We start from the raw sequence: 22,689 nt of genomic DNA on the forward strand, positions 1-22,689 counted from the left end.
TCCCAATTTCTTCAGTCCTCTGGTAGCTCACTAGCCCACATCTGGCCTTCACCAATTCATTAACCATCCTACCTGAACTATTGCAAGTGGCTAGTCACATCTACCCCAACCCTACTCTGCTCATCCTTCTGGTGCCTGCCTCTCCTTAGATACTTGGCCAGTAGGCTGTCCTGGGACTACAACTCTCTGATTGGTTTAGAAATATTGTAGATTGTAGCTTATCTAGTCTTTTCTTTGAGAGGATGAGTTTCTTTCTTTCTTTTTTTTTTTTTTTTTAATACTTCCCTATAGGGATCCCTGGGTAGTGTGGCGGTTTGGCGTCTGCCTTTGGCCCAGGGTGTGATCCTGGAGACCCAGGATCGAGTCCCACGTCGGGCTTCCTGCATGGAGCCTGCTTCTCCCTCTGCCTCTCTCTCTGTGCCTCTCATGAAAAAATAAAATCTTTATTAAAAAAAAAAAAAAAAAAAACTTCCCTACATCCCCTAGTGGAAGTCAGATGTTTTTATATTTTTGCTGTATTTGCAGCTATTACTAAACCATTTTTAAGAGAATATAAATAGCATATCCTGTATGTATTCTTACACAGTTCTGCTTTCCACTCAACACTATATTTGTAGAGTTCAGATACAAAGGACAGATGATGACAGCAATAGAAATACCCAGAGGATCATCATTTGTACCGTTGCCCTTGCCCCCAAGTCCCATGGGTAGATCCAGAAGGAAGCCTGCATATGGAATGGGTTGCATTATAGGAGAAGGAGCTTAGCAAACCTGGAACTGTTACAGTGGGCAGTAGCATCACTGTTCTTTGCTTTAATGGAGGGATTACCTTTATTATAATAGACAGTATGCATGACTTCTCTTTGTTCCAAAGGAAGACACTCTATCTTCTAAGAAGCCAGAGTTGATCAACCTCACCACTGTGGATGTTTGGGGTTGGGTAACGCTTAGTTATGGGGATCTTCCCTGTGCCTCGTAGGGTGTTTATAGCATCCCTGGCCTTCGCCCACTGCACGCTGGTAGTACCTCTTCTCCCAGTCATGACCACTAAATATGTCTCTAGACATTGTCAAATATCTTCTAGGGGGCAAAATCGCCCCTAGTTGAGAACTACTATGGTAAGCAAACTTACCCTTAGCTCCAGAGGGAGTCGCCATCTTGCAAAGTTCACTATACAAACGGACTTGAAAAGATCGTCTAGAACAAAGAGCAGTCAGTGCTTCCTTTTGCAAGATGTGTGGATCATTGTCTCCCAACATTGGTTTTAACTTCATTGTGGTTAGAAGAATATTGTGTACGCCATTGATTCTTTGATTTGTTGAGACTTGTGCATGGCCCATCTGTGATTAGTTTTTGTAATTGTCTTAAATGTGTCTGAAAACTGTGTGTTTTCTCTTATTGTTAGGTGCAAGGTTTGGTATGTGTTGATCAGGTCAAGATCATGACATTTCTGTACAGATCTTTTATGTCTGTATAACTTTTGTCTGAGTGCTAATTACTGAGATAGATATGTGAGGCCTCTCTGTTGGTGAGTTTGTCCATTTTCACTTGTAATTCTATTAATTTTATTTATTTTGAGGCTATATTATTAGGTACATTCCCCCAATTTGAGAGCTAGAACACTGACAGGTAATTTGCTTCTAGGTATTTATGAGTTCTTCCCCATCCTAGGCTGCTGCCTTCCCCAACTGGGCTAACTACTGTCCTGGTCTTATTATTTTTTCCTAATTTTTTTAATATTCCATACTTTCCCTATTTGTTGTTTTGTGAGTTGCATTCGAATTATATTCTTTAGGTGGTTTCCTTTAAAATCTTAATACACATACTTAAGAAAACCCCATATTTATCTCTAAATCTACTCTCCTCCTTATAATACAAGCAGCTTGGAATGGTTCAACTCCAGCTACCGCTTCTCTTCTTATGTTCTTTTTGGCTAATATTCTTGTTTCACTCTGATTCCCTCATGTAAACATTATTAATATATTATTATAATTGTTTTATACAATGTTTGTTTAAACTCACCCACTTTTTTTTTTTTTTTTTGCCTATGCTTTCTGTATCTCATTCCTTCCTTGTGTGAACATTTTCCTTCTTCAGGTAATTCCTTTAGTCAACAATTCTCAGTTGACAGTTGTTTTTTTCTCAGTATTTTGAACATAATACCTCTGGCTTCCATTGTTGTTAATGACAGCTCTGCTGTTAGTCCAATTTCCAATCATCATTCTTTTATAAGTAATCTGTCTTTTTCTTTGGTTGTTCTTAAGATTTCCTTTATGTCTTAGACTTCCTCAATTTTACTAAAGCATGTCTATATGTAGATTTTTTTGTTTGGAATTGGTTTTGACCTTTAAACCTATAAAACTACGTTTTTCATTAATTCTAGAAGATTTTAAGCTATTATTTTGAAATATGCAAGCTGTGTTGCATTCTAAACATTAAAAAGTAAGTAAATCAATAATGAAAGCAGTTTGGGGGAGAGGTGGGTTGTGTCTACAGTGTCTTTCTACAGAGTAGAAGGCCTTTCTGAATCTGCTGTGAGTTGTTGCAGATACCATCTAGAGGTAAACCAGAAACCGGGAGGGAGCCATGCAGGGAAGCAGAAATGGGAACAGTGGGAATACACTGAGGAAGAAATTAAGGCTAAAAGAAGAAACCTAACTCCATAAATATTTTCTCCCACAGCTTCTTGCTCCAGCAATATTTAACTGGAAAGATCAGGCTATGTGTTTCTCCCTTGTGTTCCACAACATATTGTTCTTCTCAGAGAATAGCACAGCACATGGAATTGTCATGATGTGGTTTTGTTTTTTTTTTTGTTTTTTGTTTTTTGTTTTTTGTCTGTAAGTTAAAATGTGAGCTAGACTGTGAACAACACCAGCAGAGAGACTGTGCCAGATTTGTTAAAACTGTATCCCCAACACCCAACCTAGTGGCTGGTGTATAGTTGATGCTCAACTAAAAACACATTGCATCAGGGAATGAATAATTTGGAGGCAGTTGTATTATTGGAAGTCTGTTACCAACTACTGTGCTCAATGCCGCAGAAGAGTTGCTTTTTCAAAAAAAAAAAAACTTGGATTTCACTAATAAGTTAAAAGATTTTTTCACTAATAAGTTAAAACACTGACCTTATATGGAATTTAAAAAAACTACCATAAGTATTTCATAAAACAAAATTTTAACACTATAATAGTAGGTAACACATGATAGGATTCTATTACCTTTTATGAAAAACTTCCTATGTTGTCTTTTTAAAAACCTAATTTGAATCAGTGAAATATCATCGACTAGCTCCTTATTCACAGAAGGGCTATTGCAACCCTATTCATACAGAAAAGATACAAAATATAAGGCAAAGGTACCCCTAGCTCAATATGCTTTACAATACAATAGGGGAAATAAAACTCACAGGACGGACAGCCAAGCATCACGCCGTAACGTGCGCGTTCACTATTCCTTGGCAGAAGAAGGAAAGGTAAGTGTGCTTGGAGCTCCTGGGGATGAACCTTGATCTGCTGTGGGATTGAGCTATTACTCCTATCTTACAGGTGCAGAAAGGGGCTTGGAGAGGTTCACCTTTGGGTGATTGCCCAAGGTGTCACGCGGCCCTAATGATCGGTCCAGCGCGGAGTGTGAGATCTCAAACTCAGACTCTTCCAACCCAGGGCTCCATCCACGTCCCGCTACCTTCCTGGAAGATCGGGAACCGAAACGTCCGCAGAGAAAGGTGTGCTACTTGGGACGACGGCAACAGCGCAGTAGGATGAGCCTGGACAATTGTGGACCGGACTATCCCACTGTACCTTTCTGCCCACGGTGCTCAGGTACCCCGGACAGGCTGGAAGTTGGGGACTTGGAGAGCAAGGGCGGGGCGGGGCGTTAGGTCAGGTCTCGGGTTTGGAGAGGGGCGTGACCCAGCCCGGGCCTCCCTGGGGGCTGGGCCTGCGGGCTCGGGGCGGAGCCTGAGGGGCGGGGCTTCCCCGGGGCGGGGCTTCCCCGGGGCGGTCGGAGGCGCGGGGCGGCTTCCCCGCGGCGGCTCAACGGCGCGGCGGGACCATGGCGAGCGACGGGGGTTCGAGCGGCTCCTCGGCGGCCCCGCGGCCGCTCCACTCTGCGCAGGCGGTGGACGTGGCCTCGGCCTCCAACTTCCGGGCTTTCGAGATGCTGCACTTGCACCTGGACCTGCGGGCCGAGTTCGGGCCTCCGGGCCCGGGCCCCGGGAGCAGGGGCCTGAGCGGCACGGCGGTCCTGGACCTGCGCGGCCTGCTGCCCCAGGGCGCCACCGAGCTGCGGCTCGACGCGCACCCGTGCCTGGAGGTGACGGCGGCCACGCTGCGGCGGCTGCGGCCCGGCCCGGGGGAGCCGCCCGCCGAGCCCGTGCCCTTCCACGCGCAGCCCTTCTCGCACTACGGCCAGGCCCTGTGCGTGGCCCTGCCGCGGCCCTGCCCGCCCGGCGAGCGCTTCCAGGTTCTGCTCACCTACCGCGTCGGGGAGGGACCCGGGGTGAGTGCGCCCCGGCCCGCCCCAGGGGGAGGCCGAGGGTGATGCCGAGCTCCGGGGCACGCCCCGCGCTCCGGCACCTCGGCGCCCCTCCCGCGCCCCTCCGCGCCCCTCCGCGCCCCTCCCGCGCCCCTCCCGCGCCCCGCCCCGCCCCGCCCCGCGCCCCTCCCGCCCTGCCTCCCTCGGGCCGCGGCCGGCCTGCAGCTGCCCCCTCGTGCCTTGCCCGGTCCCCGCCGCTCCTCCCCTGGGCTCTGGCCGCCTGTCCGCGCTGCTCCCCCGTCTGCCTGCCGCCCCCTCCCGCAGACGCGCCCCTGCCCTGCGCGCCCTTCCGGAGAACCGGCTGCTCCTAAAGCGGCCTGGACGTCTCCCTGAGCGCTGGGGCCTAGGTCCCTGAGAGCTGCTGTAGTTCTTCCCGTGCGGCAGCCCTGGACGCGGCCGGCTGATGAGCCCCGGGCGCTGGCTCGGCCCTTTGTGCTGCGCGCTCGGTGCCCCGCGCTGAAAGAACCCTGAACCCCAGAGGGTGGTTGCCTTTTCTTCTGCAAAGTCCTAGGCTTGTTTAACGGAAGAATTTGAGTAAAAACGGGAACTACAACTAGGCTGTACTAGGCTTTGTCATAACTTGGCCCTGTTATTACTCTTGACTGACTCAAATACTGATGGACTCTTAAATATTACATTTCCGGGGTGGGGGGCAGATATGGGAAGTAAAAGGATGGATGGTTATCTGGCTTGCGTTTGTAAGAGTTGGAAGCTCCTTCCTAGAGAGTCCTGAGGCTGCGGTTGCTTTCTCAGGAAGGATGGGTTACAAGTGTCCCCGGGAGGCTCCCTGCCTGCAATCCAAGTCTACTTATCTGGCTAGCAGTTCCTTTCGCTTAGAGCTGGCTCAAAGGGCAGTTCTGTTTCCATCTGTAACTAACTACTCAGGAAATAAATGAACCTGTGATAGAACTTGTTTAAAAAACGAGAAGTCCAAAGCAATTCCAATTAACCTCTAAGGCTCCAAAGAAAAAAAACCCAGTGCCCTCTAAGGATAACATAACATCAGTAAATGCATTTGGTTGCCCTGTTATGTTCTAGTTTCTGGCTTGGGGTGGGAATGAGGAATTAAACAGGATAGCTGGAAAAAAAAATAAACAGGATAGCTGGAAAAATAAAGCCCTCTCTGAAAGTGGCACCTCATGTTAGACTGAGTACTAAATGGCTTTCATCAGAGCCCTAACAGCGGAGATTCCCACTTTGCACTACATTCAGGGCACTTGTATGTATTCCTTCTTCTCATGGCCACCATCCTAAGTGAGAGCTCTCCCCGTAATCACTGTAGGTAACAGCCGCACCCTGACTTTAGACTCTTTTTTACATAGTGGAAGTACTTACACTACCAGCCTCCTTCATTCTCTCCCCTGTCATTATAAACAAACAAACAACAAAAAAACCTCAACTAAAGATGATGATGAAGGACTTACAGTATGGCGGAGAGGATGACCGGTGTTTATTAAAATGCGCCAGGTACTAGTCTATATGCTTGACAGAAGTTAAATGAGTTATCTTTGTCTAAGTGCCTGAAACAGTGCCTGGCACCTAGTGAATACTGTGTGTTAGCTCTTATTGTCAACTCATTAAAGTTCTTTCATTAATATAATTAAAAACAGTTTAGGGATGCCTGAGTGGCTCAGCCAGTTAAGTGGCCCAATTCTTGATTTCAGCTTGAGGCATGATCTCAGGGTTGTGAGATTGAGCCCTGTGGTGCCCTGGCTCTCTGTGCTGGGTGTGGAGCCTGCTTGAGATTCTGTCCAAAAATATTAAAAACCATTAGATTAACAAGAAAAGTGAGCAGATAGTACAGTTTCCATATACCCTTCCACACAGTTTACTCTATTAGCATTTTGCAAGTCTGGTACATCTGTTACAATTAATGAACCAATACTGATACAGTGTTATTAACTAAAGCTCAGAGCTTTTTTTTTTTTTTCTTCTTCAGATTTTCTTAGTTTTCATTTAATACTTTCTCTGTTTCAGGATCGCATCCAGAATACCATAATATCTTTAGTTCTCATGTATCCTTAGGCTCCCCTTGGCTATGAAAATTTCTCAGACTTTCCGTGTTTTTGATGACCCTGAGAGTTTTGAGTATTGGTCTGATACATTGTAGGATGCCTCTCTGTTGAAATTTGTCTTTCCCATGATCAGACAGGGGTTATTAAAAAATAAAAAATAAAATTTATTTTTTTACAGCAATTTTAGGTTCACAGCAAAATTTCATGGAATGTCACAAACGTACAGTGCTGTCTTCACATCATATTGAGAATACATAGTATCAACATAATTTGTGACTGGTTGATGGTGACCTCACTCACCTGGCTGAGACACTGCTGTTTCTGCACTGTGACATTTCTTTCTCCTCCTTTCCATCTGTATTATACTCTTTGGAAGGAGACTCATTGACATTTTCACACACACTACAAAAGAAACTGAAGCAAATAAAAAGCCAGCATCTCCATGTGCTGTCCTTATGCCTCTTAAAAGCAGGTCTCAAATACCCGTGTTCAAAGCCTTTCCACCTGCCGTGAGGCATGCCCCCCCACCTCTGTATCTGAAACCTACCTCCAGTTCCCAGAGACCTGCCCGTCCGTGCCTTTCTCCATGTTGCTGTCCACCGCCTTAAGAATGTTTTCTCCCTTCCAACCATCTCAGTCCTACTCATCTTTAAACCAGAAAGTTTCGCTTCCCGTATGAAAGGTTGCCAGAGTTATGTAATCGGTTTCTAAATTCTAAGTGGCTTTTGGTGCTGACATATCCAGCAAACCCTCCCCCCCTCCAGTTACATCTATATTGTAAGTGAACTTTTTGCTGTAGGCAAAAATTGGATTTGTGATAATCACTCAGATTTGCTCTTTGTTAAAGGCTAACAGGAAACAAATTAAGAAGTATATACTTCTTAGCCCTGGCACCTGGCTGGCTCAGGTGGTAGAATGTGCAACTCTTGATCTCGGGCTTGTAAGTTTGAGCCCCACGTTGGGTGCAGAGATTACTTAAAAGTAAAATCTTTAAAAGAAAAAAATAATTATATATAGCCAATGCCTATAGTATACATCTATTCTGAAAGGGTAAGTTTCAGGAATGGAGAACATGTATCCATCACAGACTCCTCCCACTTCATTTCTGCATTTCTATGCCTTTTATCACAAGTTCAAATACAGCTGCTTCCTCATTGGTTTTTTGTTTGTTTGTTTTAAGATTTTATTTATGTATTCATGAGAGACCCAGAGAGAGACAGAGACACGGGTAGAGGGAGAAGCAGGCTCCCTGCGGGGAGCCCGATGTGGGACTCGATCCCGGGACCCCAGGTCACGACCTGAGCCGAAGGCAGACGCTCAACCCTGAGCCAGGCGTCCCTGTTTGTTTTTTAACGAGAAACTATTACAGTGTGAAGGACTCAGAGGAGGAAGATAGGATGCCAGGGTCAGAGGCCATGTCTGGAACTCTTGAGATACCCAATGGGATGTGAGAAACAGACCCTTTGTAGTGTTTCTACCATGTGAAGTGGACGCCATACCTTGGCATGGATTCTAGGGTGGATTAAATACACAGTAGGAGAGAACTTCCCAGTCAGGGCTAAACTGCTGGCAGGATTGTAAGGATTACCTAAAATTCTCCCAGGCCAGCCAGCCACTTTTCTCTGGCTGGACTGAACTCATGTAGGGGGTGTCAGTTTTGAAATGTTCTTTTATTCTCTTAGGTTTGCTGGTTGGCTCCTGAGCAGACAGCAGGAAAGGAGAAGCCTTTTGTCTATACCCAGGGTCAGGCTGTCCTAAACCGGGCCTTCTTCCCTTGCTTCGACACTCCTGCAGTGAAATGCAGATATTCTGCTCTTGTTGAGGTAAGGGGGCTAAAGTTAAGTGCACCTGCTCTTGGGATTGAAAATATAATTTCAGATCTATCTGATTACCTTTCAGCTGTTAAATTGTTACATCCATCCAGTGGCACCTCTGCAAAATTCCCCCAAGGACAGGAATATTATTTGTGTTAAATGCCACCAGCTTAGCACAAGTTTAGTTTCTTGAATCTTTTTGTTCTCCAAAATGGGCTCCAGGTCATCGCTATCACTATGCAGGTTGTCAGCCATGCTGTTCTTCGAGCAAATCAGGAGACTCTCCAGGTAAAATCTCCTAAGCTTTCTCTCTTGTCAGGTCCCAGATGGCTTCACAGCTGTGATGAGTGCTAGCACCTGGGAGAAGAGAGGTCCTAATAAGTTCTTCTTCCAGATGTGTCAGCCCATCCCCTCCTATCTGATAGCCTTGGCCATCGGAGATCTGGTTTCGGCTGAAGTTGGACCCAGGTAGGAAACAAGACCCCCACAGGCAAGATTGGACTGACCTTGAGGCCAGGAGGCCTCTGACCAATGGCCCAGCTGGGATGGTTCTTGGGACAGTCTTGCATCCTCTCTGAATGGACAGCTTCTCTGCAGCCCAGAGGCGTGTGGCATGTGTACAGAGGGAGGAAGTCTTCTCTTTCTGCCTTCCCTCCCTGCTCTCTCCCACTCTAATCCTGCTGTCTAGCTAGAATCAGGTCATCAGTCCTGCTACCAGTAGCTTCTGTCCTGGGCCACCTTGTGGGGTGCAGGTAGGCACCAAGCCAGAAATTTTAGAAGACTGATCTTTATTAGTATCTTTTAGTTCTGAATTCCCTTCTAGCAATTGTATTTGCTTTTTAATCTTTGTACCGAATGTCCCCATTTTCTCTAGCACTTAATTCCTGGAAATATACAACTTTGATCTCATTGTTCGCCTCAGGAGAGGAAAGTGGGAGCTCCTTTTTTGTGTGCTCCAGATGAATAAACCTGAACCCGTGGTGGCAGAGATCCTCCGGGAAATCAGATGGGTTTGATGGCGATAAAGAAGGATTTTGTAAGGTTTCCTGCGAAAAGAAACTTGACCGGGAGTGTAGGTTTTTCCTGGCTCTCATATTATCTGCCAGTCCAGTGTAATCCTGATGTAAAACGATCAGAGGTTGGATAGTAAAGCTGTGGCGCATTTCCTGGCTCTGTTGCTGTGACCTCGCAGCTCCTGGGGGTGATGGTATCCTTGATGGCATTGGTCACAAGCGTCAGACTTCATAGCTGGGCTCAGCAGCACTGCTCAGATCATGAATCCTAGTTCCTGGGTTTCAGAGAGAATGATAGGTGGGATGCCACTGGCATGTGTCCCCGCACACACAGTGCAAACAATACCAATCTAGAAAGAGCAGGTGCTCTCTTGCCATGAAGGGCAGTCTTTCTGGCACATAGGGTAGTAGATAAGCAAAGGAGTGTCAGCGTTGGCAGTTGACAGGAAAATAGATAAGGAAAGTCGTTTTAGAGAAGTTACTCTTACTAAGGTTCTGTTAGTAAGAGTATGAGCTATTAATGAGGAATGAAAGAAAAATGTATTCCAAACACACCAGAGAATGCTGATTTTTTTTTTTTCTGAGCCGTCTGTAATAAAACAACAATATAATACATCAGTCCAGGTGATAGAATCCATTTAACTGGTGCTGATGACTTATTACTTCTCTTATCAGGCAGATGGTCCTTGCCTCTTGGAGCACAGCCTAGGGTCTTGTGAAGGCGAGTTAGATGAGAAGGTCATCTGGCAGACTTTGCCGCCAGTCCCAGTGGCTGTTACCACGGGATGGAAGTCCTGGGCAGAAGAGTTGGTGGATATATCTCAGTCATATTTTACGTATAATCTCTTCAGGGTGGGAATGGGGAGTGGAGGTTACTATTGTCTCCATTTCACAGATAAGCACGCTGAGGCTTCTGGTGGAATTGCTTGTGCAAAGTCACATCGTTAGCAGAACTGGAATTCCAACCGAGGCATTTCTATTGCAAATCCCGTGCTTGTTACGACAGATTACTGGTGATAAAACTCCAGCTGGACTGAGAGCATTCCAGTTTGTTTTGACAGAAATCTGTGTAGTGGAGGAGGTATCTTGGATGCTCCCTGTCTAGCCTGGCCTTCACCTTCTAGTTGTAGCAAGCTGACATGGCCTGGGATAAAGGACTTTGCTAGTTGTGATATCCAAGCTGATCACAAAGCAATTCCTTGAGGACTCTTACTCCTGTATCATGGTCTTTTCTCAGCCTGGTACCCTGTCACATCATCTTTGGTGACTTTTTTCTCCATCGGGATTACCTGTCCCAACGCCCAGGATCGAGGGTGGCTTCAGGTTTCCTCTCCCCCTGACTCAACCCCTTACAGTCATGGGCGCGCTCTGCAGCCTGGGGCCTAGCCGAGGGCATTCGCGTGAACTGTCTGTGGCAGCGATTTTAAACACCTTCCGCTCATTCATTCTCTGACCTCACCCTCTTGACCTCCTGGCCCCCTGGTGGCCTCATTCCCACTACATCTGCTTTGCAAGCTCACCGAGGCCTTAATTCCTGCAAGCTGTGCATTTCCTCCTGGGCAGCCAGCCTCTTGTGGCCGGTCCATCTTTTCTCTGTGGCCCCAGGTGTGGGGTTGATCCTCTCCTCCCAACACCGGGGCCACTTTGCAAACTATGCTGCTGCTCTAACTTCCAGCCCCGGGGCCTCCTGTCCCTCTTCTCTGCTTCTGTGCCTGGGTGTCTGAGAGAAGGAGAAGTAATGCAGCTGTGCATACTGGTTCTATGACCCATTTCTGGTTTCTTGGTGAAAAGTTGGAATTAAAAGTCGAAATAGACATTCATGTGGTTTTCAAGAAAAACAGAGCAAACGTAGTCTTCAACTACAGATAAGCTTCCAATATTGCTCACCAGTCCTTTTATTTATCTTTCTAGCTGACTGTCCTTAAATGAAGACTTTCCCCTTCAATTTTCCAATTCAAACACCAGACCCTCACTCCAAGCAGATATCTTGTCTCCTACTTTAGTGAGAATATTTAATGCATCAGATATAGTTATGTCAGCTTCCTGTTTTTCATGTAAAAGCCATTTTCATCCTTCCCCTTTTCCCCTCTGGACTCTGAAGAGGGGTCCATCCTATTTAAAGCCAGATCTCTGCATCTGAGCCATCCTTGGTTCTGTGCCAAACAAAGCAAAAAGCAAACTCATTGACTCCACCTTCCCTCCTAGCACACTACCTTCTGCTCCCCTTCTTAGCCAGGTTTCTTAGAAGAGTAGCCTTTATGCTCACCCACCCCCCATGGACTACTTGGACCCGTGGAAATCCAGCACCTCTCCCCGTTGTGCCACAGAAACTCCTGTAGTGAGAGAGGCCACTGGCCCCACCATGTAAAGCACATGGCTCCTCAGTCCTTGTCTCGGCGTTCTATGCTTTTTCTTCTGCCTCCGTTGACCCACCTCTGGCTCCTGTGACTCAATTCTGTCCCAGTTCCAGGACTGCCCGGTTCCTCCTCCTGGTCTCTGTTGTGGGCTCTTCTCTGCCCAGCCCGCCATGTGCTGGTGTCACCCAAGACTCTGTTCTGGGCCCCTTCTCTTCTGCTACATACTTTTCTTGGGAATATGTACTCGCTTGTGTAATTTAAAGGTATCTTCTGGGTACTGCCACTCGAGTGATCTCTCAGGGCTCAATCTGATAATACCACTTATTGGTTTAAAATGCTCTTGTGGTGGGACACCTGGGGGGCTCAGCATTTGACCTTTGGCTCAGGTTGTGAGTTCTGGGATCAAGTCCTACATCGGGCTCCCTATAGGAGCTCCCTCTGCCTGTGTCTCTGCCTCTCTCTGTGTCTCTCATGAATAAATAAATAAAATCTTTAAAAAATATTTTTAAAAAATAAAAATAAATACAGTGCTCTCATGGCTGTGGAGGTCCAACTGTGTCACGTGGCCTGTTGGGCCCTTTGTGACTGGAGCTCTGAGAACCTCCCTCCCTGCCCTTCCCCTCCTCGCCCCATCCGCCGTCTGATGATGAGTGCTCCAGTGGCCCAGACTGTCCGTGGCTCCTCTCCTGCACGTACCATTTCCACTGCTAGGCTCTTGTGTCTGCTACTTGGGAAGCACCTGCTCTTTCTCCTCCTGCTAGAACAGTCCCTGAGCCTCTGCAGGGCCCAGGAGGAAGCCTTCCCTCTCCCCTGACCCGGAATCGTCTACTTTGCCATCTTCTTCTCCATCCAGTATGTCCGTGTAGGAGGACAGTGCTGTGGAACATCCAGAAGCTCTTGGCCAGGGTGCAGTCTTGGGCTACAGGACCCTTGAACTCTGAGGTCAGCTCATCCTTGAATTCAGTGAACAGCCTTGGGCTAATCACCTCCCTTCTCAGCCCAGACTTTCTGTGGGGCTAGATCTTGATTTTTACCCCCTTTCCACCTTGTTTCCCCTTCTCCCCCCCCCTTTTTTTGAAGATTGATTTATTTTGAGAGAGAGAGAGAGAGCACAAATGGGAGGGGCAGAGGGAGAGAAAGAACCTCAAGCAGACTCCTTGCAGAGCCTGACACGAGGCTCAATCTCATGACCTGAGCTGAAACCAAGAGTCGATTGCTTACCCACTGAGCCACCCAGGCGCCCCTCCCCTTCTTTTTATTTTGCAAATTTCATACAGATAATTGAGAAAGCAATGCATTGAACGCCTGCATGCTCATCCATTTTGCCATATTAGTTTCATTTATTAATATCAGTTTTTTGGTGTGGATTCATTTTTGGTTTTGCTTGGCCATTTAGAAGCAAGCCAGTCAGGATGCCTCTCCTAAAAATAAAGACATTCTCTCTTACAAGCACAATTGCCACTGCCGTTCCCAGATAGTCACACATTTTTTTTTTAAGATTTTTATTTTATTTACTCGTGAGAGATACTGAGCAAGAGAGAGAGAGAGAGAGGCAGAGGCATAGGCAGAGGGAGAAGCAGGCTCCATGCACCGGGAGCCCGACGTGGGACTCGATCCCGGGTCTCCAGGATCACGCCGTGGGCTGCAGGTGGCCCTAATCGGCTGTACCACTGGGGCTGCCCGATAGTCACACTTTTCTATTAATGTTAGTGTGGGGTTACCCCTGGAGTTGCTTTCACTTCCCCGGGTTGTGAGAATCACCACGGGGAGGAGGAAACCAGCTTTCACTGTGTGAGCCCCTGTATGAAGGGCTTTTATATACTGTCTTCTTTCCTCTTTCCCGCTCGCTTCACAGATGGGCACACTGAGACTCAGAGAGGTCAGTGACTTACAAGGTCACATTTGGTGTTGGAGACAGAAAATTATGGCGCCGTGAGTTTGAGCCTGTTGCACACGGGAGGCAGTTCCTCCTTGTCGCTGTGTTGGGTTCTTATTTATCAGGTGTGGCACGCAGTCTCTCGGCCCATGTAGGGGATCCGACGTTGCACCTCCTGCCTCTGTGGCTGGCCACAGTGTCACATTCATTTGGCTCAAATATGCAACTGCCAGGTTTCTGCGGGTGCTTTCAGGATCGAGTCTCCAAGCACCATCCTGCTCCTTCTGTGTTCTTGTCTTTAGGAGCTGGGTGTGGGCTGAGCCCTGCCTGATTGACGCTGCCAAGGAGGAGTACAATGGAGTGATAGAAGAATTTCTGGCAACAGGAGAAAAACTCTTTGGACCCTACGTCTGGGGAAGGTGTGGTATCACGTCGATCCCAATGTCTTTTGTTAACCTGAGTCCCTGGTTTCCCCCTGCCTTCCTTCTGGTGCTGCTGCTTCTCCTGTCTCCTAGAGCGGAGCCAGCCCCCAATCCCAGAAGTAAAGGAGAGGAGGATGAGCAAGAGGGAGGGATAAGCCAGGCCTCATTCACTGTTGCTGAGCAGGGCATCCCGAGAGGGAGGGTTATTGAAGTGCCTTCCAGCTGCTGAGTGTGGAGTCCGGGAAATCCTGTCAGGGAACCTTTGTGACTTGGTTGCTAGAAGCAGCCACACACTCCCGTTTTCTCCTTTGACGTCTTCAGACTTTAGCTGCCTCAGATAAAAGGCTGTTAGATCTTTGTGACCCCACCTGAGACATTGTGAGCTAACCGACCGAGCTGATGGTACGGCCATACCCTGCTTGGAAGGAGAACAGGGAGGTTTCAGAGACTGGCCTTCGAGAGAGCAAAACCTGGGGAATGGGAGGTCCCAGCAAGCTGGCTGGAGGGCAGAGGACGCTGGATGTCATTTCAGTGCTGGGCTCAGGGTTACGTCTCCCAGGACCGAGAGTCCTGCCTGGGGAAGTGAGGCAGGGTCTGTGACCTCCCACTCTCTTGGCAGATATGACCTGCTCTTCATGCCACCATCCTTTCCATTTGGAGGAATGGAGAACCCTTGTCTGACCTTTGTCACCCCCTGCCTGCTAGCAGGGGACCGCTCCTTGGCCGATGTCATCATCCACGAGATCTCCCACAGTTGGTTTGGGAACCTGGTCACCAATGCCAACTGGGGTGAATTCTGGCTCAATGAAGGTTTCACCATGTATGCTCAGAGGAGGATCTCCACTGTCCTCTTTGGTAAGCCAGCGCCCAGGTGCCCGTCCTTTGCCTAGGACCCCGCGCCGCATGCTTCCACCTGTGAGGCTGGCGTGATCTCCTTTGGGGTTTTGGGACACAAGTGGGCGTGAAGGGAGGAATAGTAGTGCGGAAAGCTCGAGGGAGAGGCCAGCAAGGGCCAACTCTAGACAGAAGTTCCTTCTAAGTAAAGCAGCCCCGTGGCGTTGCATGGCATGAAATCAGTAAGCACGGGAGTGGAGGGGGTGGTCTCAGGACCTCCGTGTTGGCTGAGTGAACCCTCATCTAAGCTGAAGGCACGCTCCATGCTCTGCTCTCCCAACAGCCAGGCAACCCCTCCAGGAGAATTGCCCAGCACCGTCCACCCAGATAGCTAGTTGGTTTTACAATGAATTGTAAGATTATTATAATCATGACTTTCTATTGAACACCTACATGCCGGCTTTGTACAGGCACCTTATTAAAAATAACGTCATTTAATGGTTTTACAATAGCCTTATGAAACAGATGTTATCTCCATTTTATGTATGAGTTCACTATGACTCGAAAAGTGCGAGAAATGTGCCCCAGCCACTTAGCAGGTGAGGCCAGAACCCCAAATTGAGCCCAGGTGTGCTTTTAAGATATTTTCTCAACATTGTCTCATTATGGAAAACCTGCTATATATCAGGTATTCTAAAAATATAACATTTATTGTTTTTATTATTTCTCACATCAAAATCTATTTTGAAATATATGGGAAAGCACGCACAATACGTTTACCTATAATCTCAGTGTTCAGAGAAAATCGGTGTATATCCTTTCAAACATTTTCCTGTGTGGGTGTATGAATCATCAGACCTTCCAACTGCCTTTTTTCTTTTTTCTTTTTTTTTTTTTTGACTTGATAAAGTTAAGCGTTTTCTCAGGTCATTAAATTTTCTTCCATAAAAAAAAAAATTCTTCTATAGCTACAGAGTATGTTTCTTAACTTACTTAGTTCTAGTTATTAGGTTTTTTTTGGTTTTTCTTTTTCTTCTTTCTTTTGAGAAAGAGACTGTGTGTGAGCAGGGGGAAGGGCTGAGGGAGAGACATTCTCAAGCAGACTGTGCGAGGGGCCCATCGTGGGGCTCAGTCTCACAACCCTGAGATCATGACCTGAGCTGAAATCAGGAGTTGGACACTTAACCTGAGAGCCGCCAAAAAAACCTTGGCGGCCCTGGTTTTTTTGTATGTTTTTTTAGGAGAGGGACACACAGAGGAAGACACAAGGATAACATTTCTTTTTATTTTTTTTAAAAGATTTTATTTATTTACTCATGACAGTCACAGAGAGAGAGGAAGAGACACAGGCAGAGGGAGGAGCAGGCTCCATGCAGGGAGCCCGACGTGGGACTCGATCCCAGGACTCCAGGGTCACACCCTGAGCCAAAGGCAGACGCTCAACCCCTGAGCTGCCCAGGTGTCCCTAGGTGCCCCTGTTATTTTCTAATGAAAGAATATTTTGACAAATATTTTTTACATGTAAATGTTTATGTTTCAGATGATCTCAATGGAGGTAAATTCCTAGGAATGTAATTTCTGAGATCTGAACATTTTAAACGCTTTTTAGCACACATTGCCCATTGCACCCCCCCTCCCCCGAAAGTTTGTACAGATGTATGCTTTGATCCAGAGTATATGGAACAGGAGCCTGTTTGTGACTGTCCTACTCAGCCACTGAGGGTCCTGCAAGCAGATGTTGTGAGCCCACTGCGCAGATGAAGAAGTTGAGCCTAAGAGAGGTTGAGTAGCTCGCCCAGAGTCAGAGCACCTTGAGAGTGGCAGAGGTGGCTAGTTCGCAGCCTGGTCCCCTTCCCCTCCACCATTCCCTCTGTCATCCCTAGAGCCAGACGGACATGTAGAGACCCTTGGAAAAATTTTGGGTGACAGTTTCTCTTGTCTGATGGGAACAGCCTAGTGAAAAGAATCTGTTTTCATAGAAGATCAAATTACTATCTCTAAGAATTAAAATATTTTTATGGAGAAAGGGAACAGTCCCAGAAAAAGGTGTGTTTCCCTCATCCTCATGTATGGGCGAGCCCAAGAGCCTGAGCTCACCGCGTCGTGTGTAGCCCAGAGCAGCAGGGAGCCAGGGGCTGAGTCAGGTTCTGGGTCACGGACCCCTGTGGGCCTGGGGTTCCCCGGGGGTGGGGGTGGGGGTGGGGGTGGGGGTGGGAGTGGTGATGCCCTGAAGCTTCGGCGGCCAGTCGTTGACCTTGTGGCCACCAGGGGGCAGCACACCCTCTTTTGTCTGAAAAATCTACTCGGCTTGGGCGTTCTTGAGGCCTAAGGGTTCCAAGGATTCTCTTTGCCCTAGGCTCTGCCTACACCTGCTTGGAAGCTGCCACGGGGCGGGCCCTGCTTCAGCAGCACATGGAGGTCACTGGCGAGGAACACCCACTCAACAAGCTCCGCGTGAAGATCGAACCAGGTCCAGGAGGCTCCTCTGACTGCCCCTCCCCGAGATTGAGCTTGGAGCCCCAAGTTACTTGAGCTCTGTGCTGAGCGGTGCACACCTTGAATGCCATCCTGGGAAGGCGGAGCCCTCCAGAGCTCCTTTTAGCCATTTCCTGGCCTCTAGGCCAACTCAACGGAAGCCACTCCAGCCAGACAGGAGTTCTTTCTGGTTTTGTGCAGTTCGTAGTGACTTGACCATTGCTCTGCACTTGTACGGGCCCCTATCGTCTTACAGGGCTCTTTGCCATCCTTTTTCTATCAAATGAGACCTGTGGTTTTGTAGGTTGAGCATTTGCCTTCTTTTACAGAGGACGTGAGTGAGCACCCCACAAGTCAAGTGACTTGTCCAAGGTCATGTATTTTTATTTTGTGACATTTTTCTTTAGTTCCACGTATGACTAATCTAAAACCTTTCTGTGCAATTTAAGCTCACGTTCCTCGGTGCCAGTGACCATGAAAATGAACTCCCTGTAGAGTGGTCATTAGTTTATTTTGGTCTAGAACATTCGTAGAAACAACCAGTCGTTCTGGGAGGGGAGGAGGTTCAGTGTAGCTGGTGACCAAGAGGGCTTGAAAAGGCACCAAGCCCTGTGCTCAGCCCGAGAGTCAGTGGAGCCCAGTGGAGCACAGCAATCCCGGGAATAAGGAAACCTGCCAGTTCCCCTGGAAGGCCGGTTCTTTGTCCTCATATTAGGTCCGTAGACAATGACCCCTTAAGATCAACTTTGAAGTGGCTTGAGAGGGGCCAAGATGGATCTGAAAACTTTCCTGGCCTTGCTGAACCCGAGGAAGCTGAAATCCGACCTCTTCCATGATTACTCATAGAACCCGGAGCTGGAGAATAGCCCAAGTGACAGGTTACAAGTGTCTGCTTTCTCTGCTAGGTGTCGACCCGGATGATACCTACAACGAGACCCCCTACGAGAAGGGCTTCTGCTTTGTGTCATACCTGGCCCACTTGGTGGGTGATCAGGATCGGTTTGACACTTTTCTCAAGGTATAGTCAACTCAGAGTCGAGGGGAGAAGGAGGAGGCGCAGAGAAGCCAGCTGGGCGAGAGTGCAGGGGTAGAGGCGGGGCCGAAGGGGCGAGGGGTTGGAGGAGAACCCGAGGAGCAGGGGGACTGTGCTCCCCCTGGGATCCAGAATGCCTGAAAAGTTCCTCCCTCCCTGCAGGCCTATGTTAATGAATTCAAATTCCAAAGTATCTTAGCTGAGGACTTTCTAGAATTCTACTTGGAATACTTCCCTGAGCTGAAGGAAAGGAGAGTGGATTCCATTCCAGGTGAGCAGGAGAGCTGGCCTGTGGGCTCCTGGGAGATAGTGGAGAAATGAGTCTAATCTGCGTCTGGGAAGACGAGGGCGGGGCGGGAAGCGTTAAATCAGCGTCCTGGTAAGTGGCAGTGAGCAGCTGCCCAGCCCGGGGCCCCGGCCCCCGTCCACGGAGAGACTCTCTGGTGTCCTCCTGGCCTGGCTTTCTCCACTTTGTTCCTTCAGTGTCTCCCCTCCGTCCCCGTTCTCCTCCATGACCCAACCCCACTGCCCGGAGAGCTGCGGGCTGTGACCCGGGGCAGCAGTACCGGCCGGCCCACCTTGCCTGCGAGCATGGGCGGCCTCGCACGGCATCCGAGGGACGGAAAATCCCGGGGGCCACCCTGCGCCCTGAGACAGACGGTGGCCTGGGACGGACAAGGCTGCTCAGGCTGGGCGCCCCGAGTCAGCCTGTCGTGGGGCTGGTGGCGCCGGCTTCCCCGACCGCTGGGACCGCTCGCCCAGGGCACCCACTCCCTGCTGCCAGGCCTCTGCTTCAAGGTCACGAGACTCCGTGGCTAGTGGCGGTTAATGATTACTGAGTGCTTGCTGCGCCGGGCGGGAGCCCTCGCCGTGTGCTTGCTTGCCTCGTCCCCCCACGGCCGCCTGCGACACGGGCCTCCTCGCCCCGCCTTGACTGGGCTCCAGATAAAGCTGGGGTGCCAGAGGCGAGTACCGGGCCTGGGTGGCGGGGCTGGGCCCGGGCAGCCTCCCAGGGCCGGAACCGCAGCCCCGCGCTCCTCTGCTGCTCTCAGGGAGCATGTGGGCGGGCCTGGCCGGGAGAGCGGTCCAGCGACGACCGCGACTCGAAGCCACCGTCTGGGTAGAGAGAGGAGCGCTCCGGTTGACGCAGCGGTCCCTGGGGGTCGGTGTAAGCGGGACGTGGCGGGAGCAAGGTGATGTCCAGTATTAGGGAGTTTGGGGCCCGTAGACGCAGACGGGAGCTCGAGGTCCAGGCGCCGCTGGAGCGAGTTGACCTTGGCGCCCGCTGCCGGGGAGTTCCGACGGCCCCCTCTCTCCTTCTGCTGAACAGGCCTTGAGTTTGATCGGTGGTTGAATAGCCCTGGCTGGCCCCCCTACCTCCCCGACCTCTCCCCCGGGGACTCCCTCATGAGGCCTGCCGAGGAGCTGGCCCAGCAGTGGGCGACCGAGGAGCTGGACATGGGGGCCATCGGAGCTGTGGCCATCTCCACCTGGAAGACCTACCAGCTGGTTTATTTCCTCGATAAGATCCTCCAGAGGTCCCCTCTGCCTCCGGGTAAGGGAAAGGGGCAAATCCACGTAAAAACGCCAGGGTTCCTTGTACACAGGGCTTGACATCAGGGACGAGGGAGACTCAGGGAGGAGGCAAGGCTCGCCCTCGGGCACCTGCCGGGTGCTGGCAGGTGGATGCAAGCACCTGGCAGGGCTGCGCCCCGGCTGACGTCAGCCATCCGCACGGGCGCCGTGGGGAATGGGATCCCAGAGCCCCGCACGCACCCACGCCTCTGAGTCCTGGTGACCGCTCGGTGCCTGGGGGCTGTGATGTGAGCCCCGTGTGACAGGGTGACCTGGGCACGAAGAGGCCACGAAGCCAACAGCTGGCAGGGCTGGGCCCTAGAAGCTCTCAGCCACTAACACATGTCGCTGCTCAGCCAGAGATAACGTGCACCCAGGGGTCCAGGGGTGTTGTAAGGAGACAGTGGAAGCCAAGGTAGCTTTCAGCAGCTCAGTGGTGGTGGGAGAAGACGGGGGCGCAGGAGACGTTAGGAGGATCCCTGTGCTTGAAGCCGGGAGGAGAGCAGGACGGGGACACGGTCTGATTACGTTGAGGGAAGTTTGGTGGAGGAGCCTTAGAAAAATGAAGGTGAGGTTGAGCCGGGCATTACCTTCCGGAGCAAGGTGAGCAGGACGGTGTAAGGTGGGCGGGTGGGAACCCCTCGACGTCGTTCCCGATGCTTTCGGGGGGCCTGTGGGCAGACACATGCCTGTTGAGGGTGGAGTTAGGCCCCTGGCTCGTGGCTCTGGTGACACCGCCAGTAAAAACCCATGTTCTTTTTTCAGGGAATGTGAAAAAACTGGCAGAGACCTACCCGAACGTCTCAAACTCCCGGAACGCGGAGCTCCGGCTCCGATGGGGCCAGATCGTCCTTAAGAATGACCACCAGGAGGATTTCTGGAAGGTGAAGGAATTTCTCCAGAGCCAGGTGAGTGACCCCACCTCCTGCCCCATTCAGGCACGCGGTGGGCCCCTCGCCTCCCCGGCCACAGTCCTGTGCGTAGAGCCTCACCGTCTGCCCCTCTGTGGACAGAGTGGGGGTGGGACGGGGTGTGGGGGGAGGACCCTGCTCAGGGTGGCCGGGGAAGGCGTTGCCATGGCGGGGAAGCCTACAGGGCTGGGGAGCTTTTCTGGGATCAGCTGGTGTGGCCTGAGGGGTCCGAGCTGGTCCAGCTAACACACTGGGAAGAAGGGTCGAGCCTCCCGTGACCCCCTTGTCACCCACCGCAGCCCGTGGGTCAGCCCCTGGCTTGGTGGCCACCCACCGACAGCCTTCCCAGCTGGGAGCCCCACTGTGCCAACCGTCCTCATTGCTGGGTTGAGTGTAGACCCCCGGGGGCGCCTGGGTGGCTCGGTCGGTTAACCGCTGACTCTCGATCTCGGCTCAGGTCTGATCTCGGTCTTGAGCTCAGGCCCTGCGTTGGGCTCCGTGCTGGGTAGACCAGCTTTAAAAAAAGGGAGAAGAAGAAGAAGGGGAGTGTAGATGCCCTGAGCTAGCAGGGGTCGGGGTGATACTAAGATCCACCCGCGGGGACCCTTGGCCCCCACGAAGACGCCAGCGTAAGAGCCGCCTGTCTGGGACCCCTCGCTGAGAGCCTCCTCCCTCTTGGTGCCTGCCGAGGCCCCGGGGCCCGCGGACTCGCTGAGCAGTGCTCAGGCCACGCGTTTCTTGCAGGGGAAGCAGAAGTATACCCTCCCGCTGTACCGCGCCATGATGGGGGGCAGCGGGGAGGCCCAGGCCCTCGCCAGGGAGACCTTCGCGGCCACTGCCAAGCAGCTCCACAGCAACGTCGTCAACTATGTCCAGCAGATCGTGGCGCCCGTGGCCACATAGAGGCTCGCGGCCCGGCCGCTGCGTCTCCAGGCTTTCCCACATTGCGGTTCTCCGGCCCACGTCCCCGTGTTTACTCCCCCGCGCGGAAGCCTGTTCCCTGGGCTTGGGTGTCGGTGGTGCTTGGCCTCTGCTCTGCTGGAAACTTCTCTGGACCAGCCGGTCCCGAGGCCAGAGAACCTTCCAGGGCTCTGGCTGCGGCTCCTGGCTCTGGTGAGGTCCCCGTCTTCTCCCTCCTCCCCACTCCCTGGAAGGAGCAGAGACGATTTTCTTATCCTACCCCTGCCCTCCCCTCCCCTCCTCTCCCCTGCCCTCCCTTGCTCTCCCCTCTCCTGCTTTCCCCTCTTCTCCCCTTTTATTTTCTTTTCTGATTCTTGAAATACTATGCAAGGGGCTATAAGTTTAATCTTTATTTTAATAAACATTTTTAAGTGACAATTATCTAAGGTGGAGGTAACGTGTGAAATTTCTTGCTTCCACATGTGCCCTCTGCTGAGCAGATGTTGTGAGGTCGCGGGGAGGGGAGGGGCCTCAGAGGCTGACAGCACTTCCCTGTCTGGGGGGAGCTCGCAGGTGGAGGGGGTGGGGGTGGCGCACAGGCAGATGGAAGGACGTGGCCACAGGGCGGTGGGGGGCCCGTGCAAGGGAGCCCCATCCCACTTCCTATGAAGGAGCCCAATTCCCTTCCTGCGGCACCACCCGTTCATCTCTTCCTTTGCTTGAAACGTGTATTGTAGTGTCTTTTCCTCTGGCCTCTTCCTTCCTGGGCCTCGCCTGCGTTTGATCCTGGATAAGTCGTTTTGTGTTTTTAAAGATTTTTATTTATTTATCTGACAAAGAGAGCACAAGCAGGGGAGTCTTAGAGGGAGAGGGAGAGGGGCTGAGCGGGAGCACGTGGGGCTAGATCCCAAGGCCTGGGTCCTGC

The 22,689-nt window shown here is 50.6% G+C and overlaps 1 protein-coding gene across 3 annotated transcripts; it reads left to right on the plus strand.

Moving 5' to 3' along the window:
* Window positions 1-3,805: 3,805 nt before the first annotated feature.
* RNPEP (arginyl aminopeptidase) lies at window positions 3,806-22,210 on the plus strand. 3 transcript variants are annotated; one of them, XM_072831419.1, is made up of 11 exons: window positions 3,806-3,824; window positions 8,237-8,377; window positions 8,688-8,836; window positions 13,917-14,033; window positions 14,656-14,891; window positions 17,227-17,340; window positions 18,251-18,363; window positions 18,541-18,649; window positions 19,709-19,933; window positions 20,719-20,861; window positions 21,609-22,210. In XM_072831419.1, the coding sequence occupies exons 3-11, from the start codon at window positions 8,712-8,714 to the stop codon at window positions 21,765-21,767; spliced, it is 1,341 nt and encodes a 446-aa protein (XP_072687520.1). In that variant the 5' UTR covers window positions 3,806-3,824; window positions 8,237-8,377; window positions 8,688-8,711; the 3' UTR covers window positions 21,768-22,210. The 3 variants fall into 3 exon arrangements, with proteins under 3 accessions (XP_072687520.1, XP_072687519.1, XP_072687518.1); XM_072831417.1 differs by lacking the exon at window positions 3,806-3,824 and adding an exon at window positions 4,017-4,503; XM_072831418.1 differs by lacking the exons at window positions 3,806-3,824; window positions 17,227-17,340 and adding an exon at window positions 4,014-4,503.
* Window positions 22,211-22,689: the final 479 nt, after the last annotated feature.

This window comes from Canis lupus, chromosome 6 (assembly GCF_048164855.1).
Source record: "Canis lupus baileyi chromosome 6, mCanLup2.hap1, whole genome shotgun sequence".
Classification (NCBI taxonomy): domain Eukaryota; kingdom Metazoa; phylum Chordata; class Mammalia; order Carnivora; family Canidae; genus Canis; species Canis lupus.

Bases quoted from the DNA above. Each gene is read 5' to 3' on its own strand.
- RNPEP (XM_072831417.1), top strand. From the start codon at position 4,057: ATGGCGAGCGACGGGGGTTCGAGCGGCTCCTCGGCGGCCCCGCGGCCG. The intron at 14,034-14,655 runs GTGTGGTATCAC...CTCTCTTGGCAG, and splicing joins GGACCCTACGTCTGGGGAAG to ATATGACCTGCTCTTCATGC. The intron at 18,650-19,708 runs GTGAGCAGGAGA...TCTGCTGAACAG, and splicing joins GAGAGTGGATTCCATTCCAG to GCCTTGAGTTTGATCGGTGG.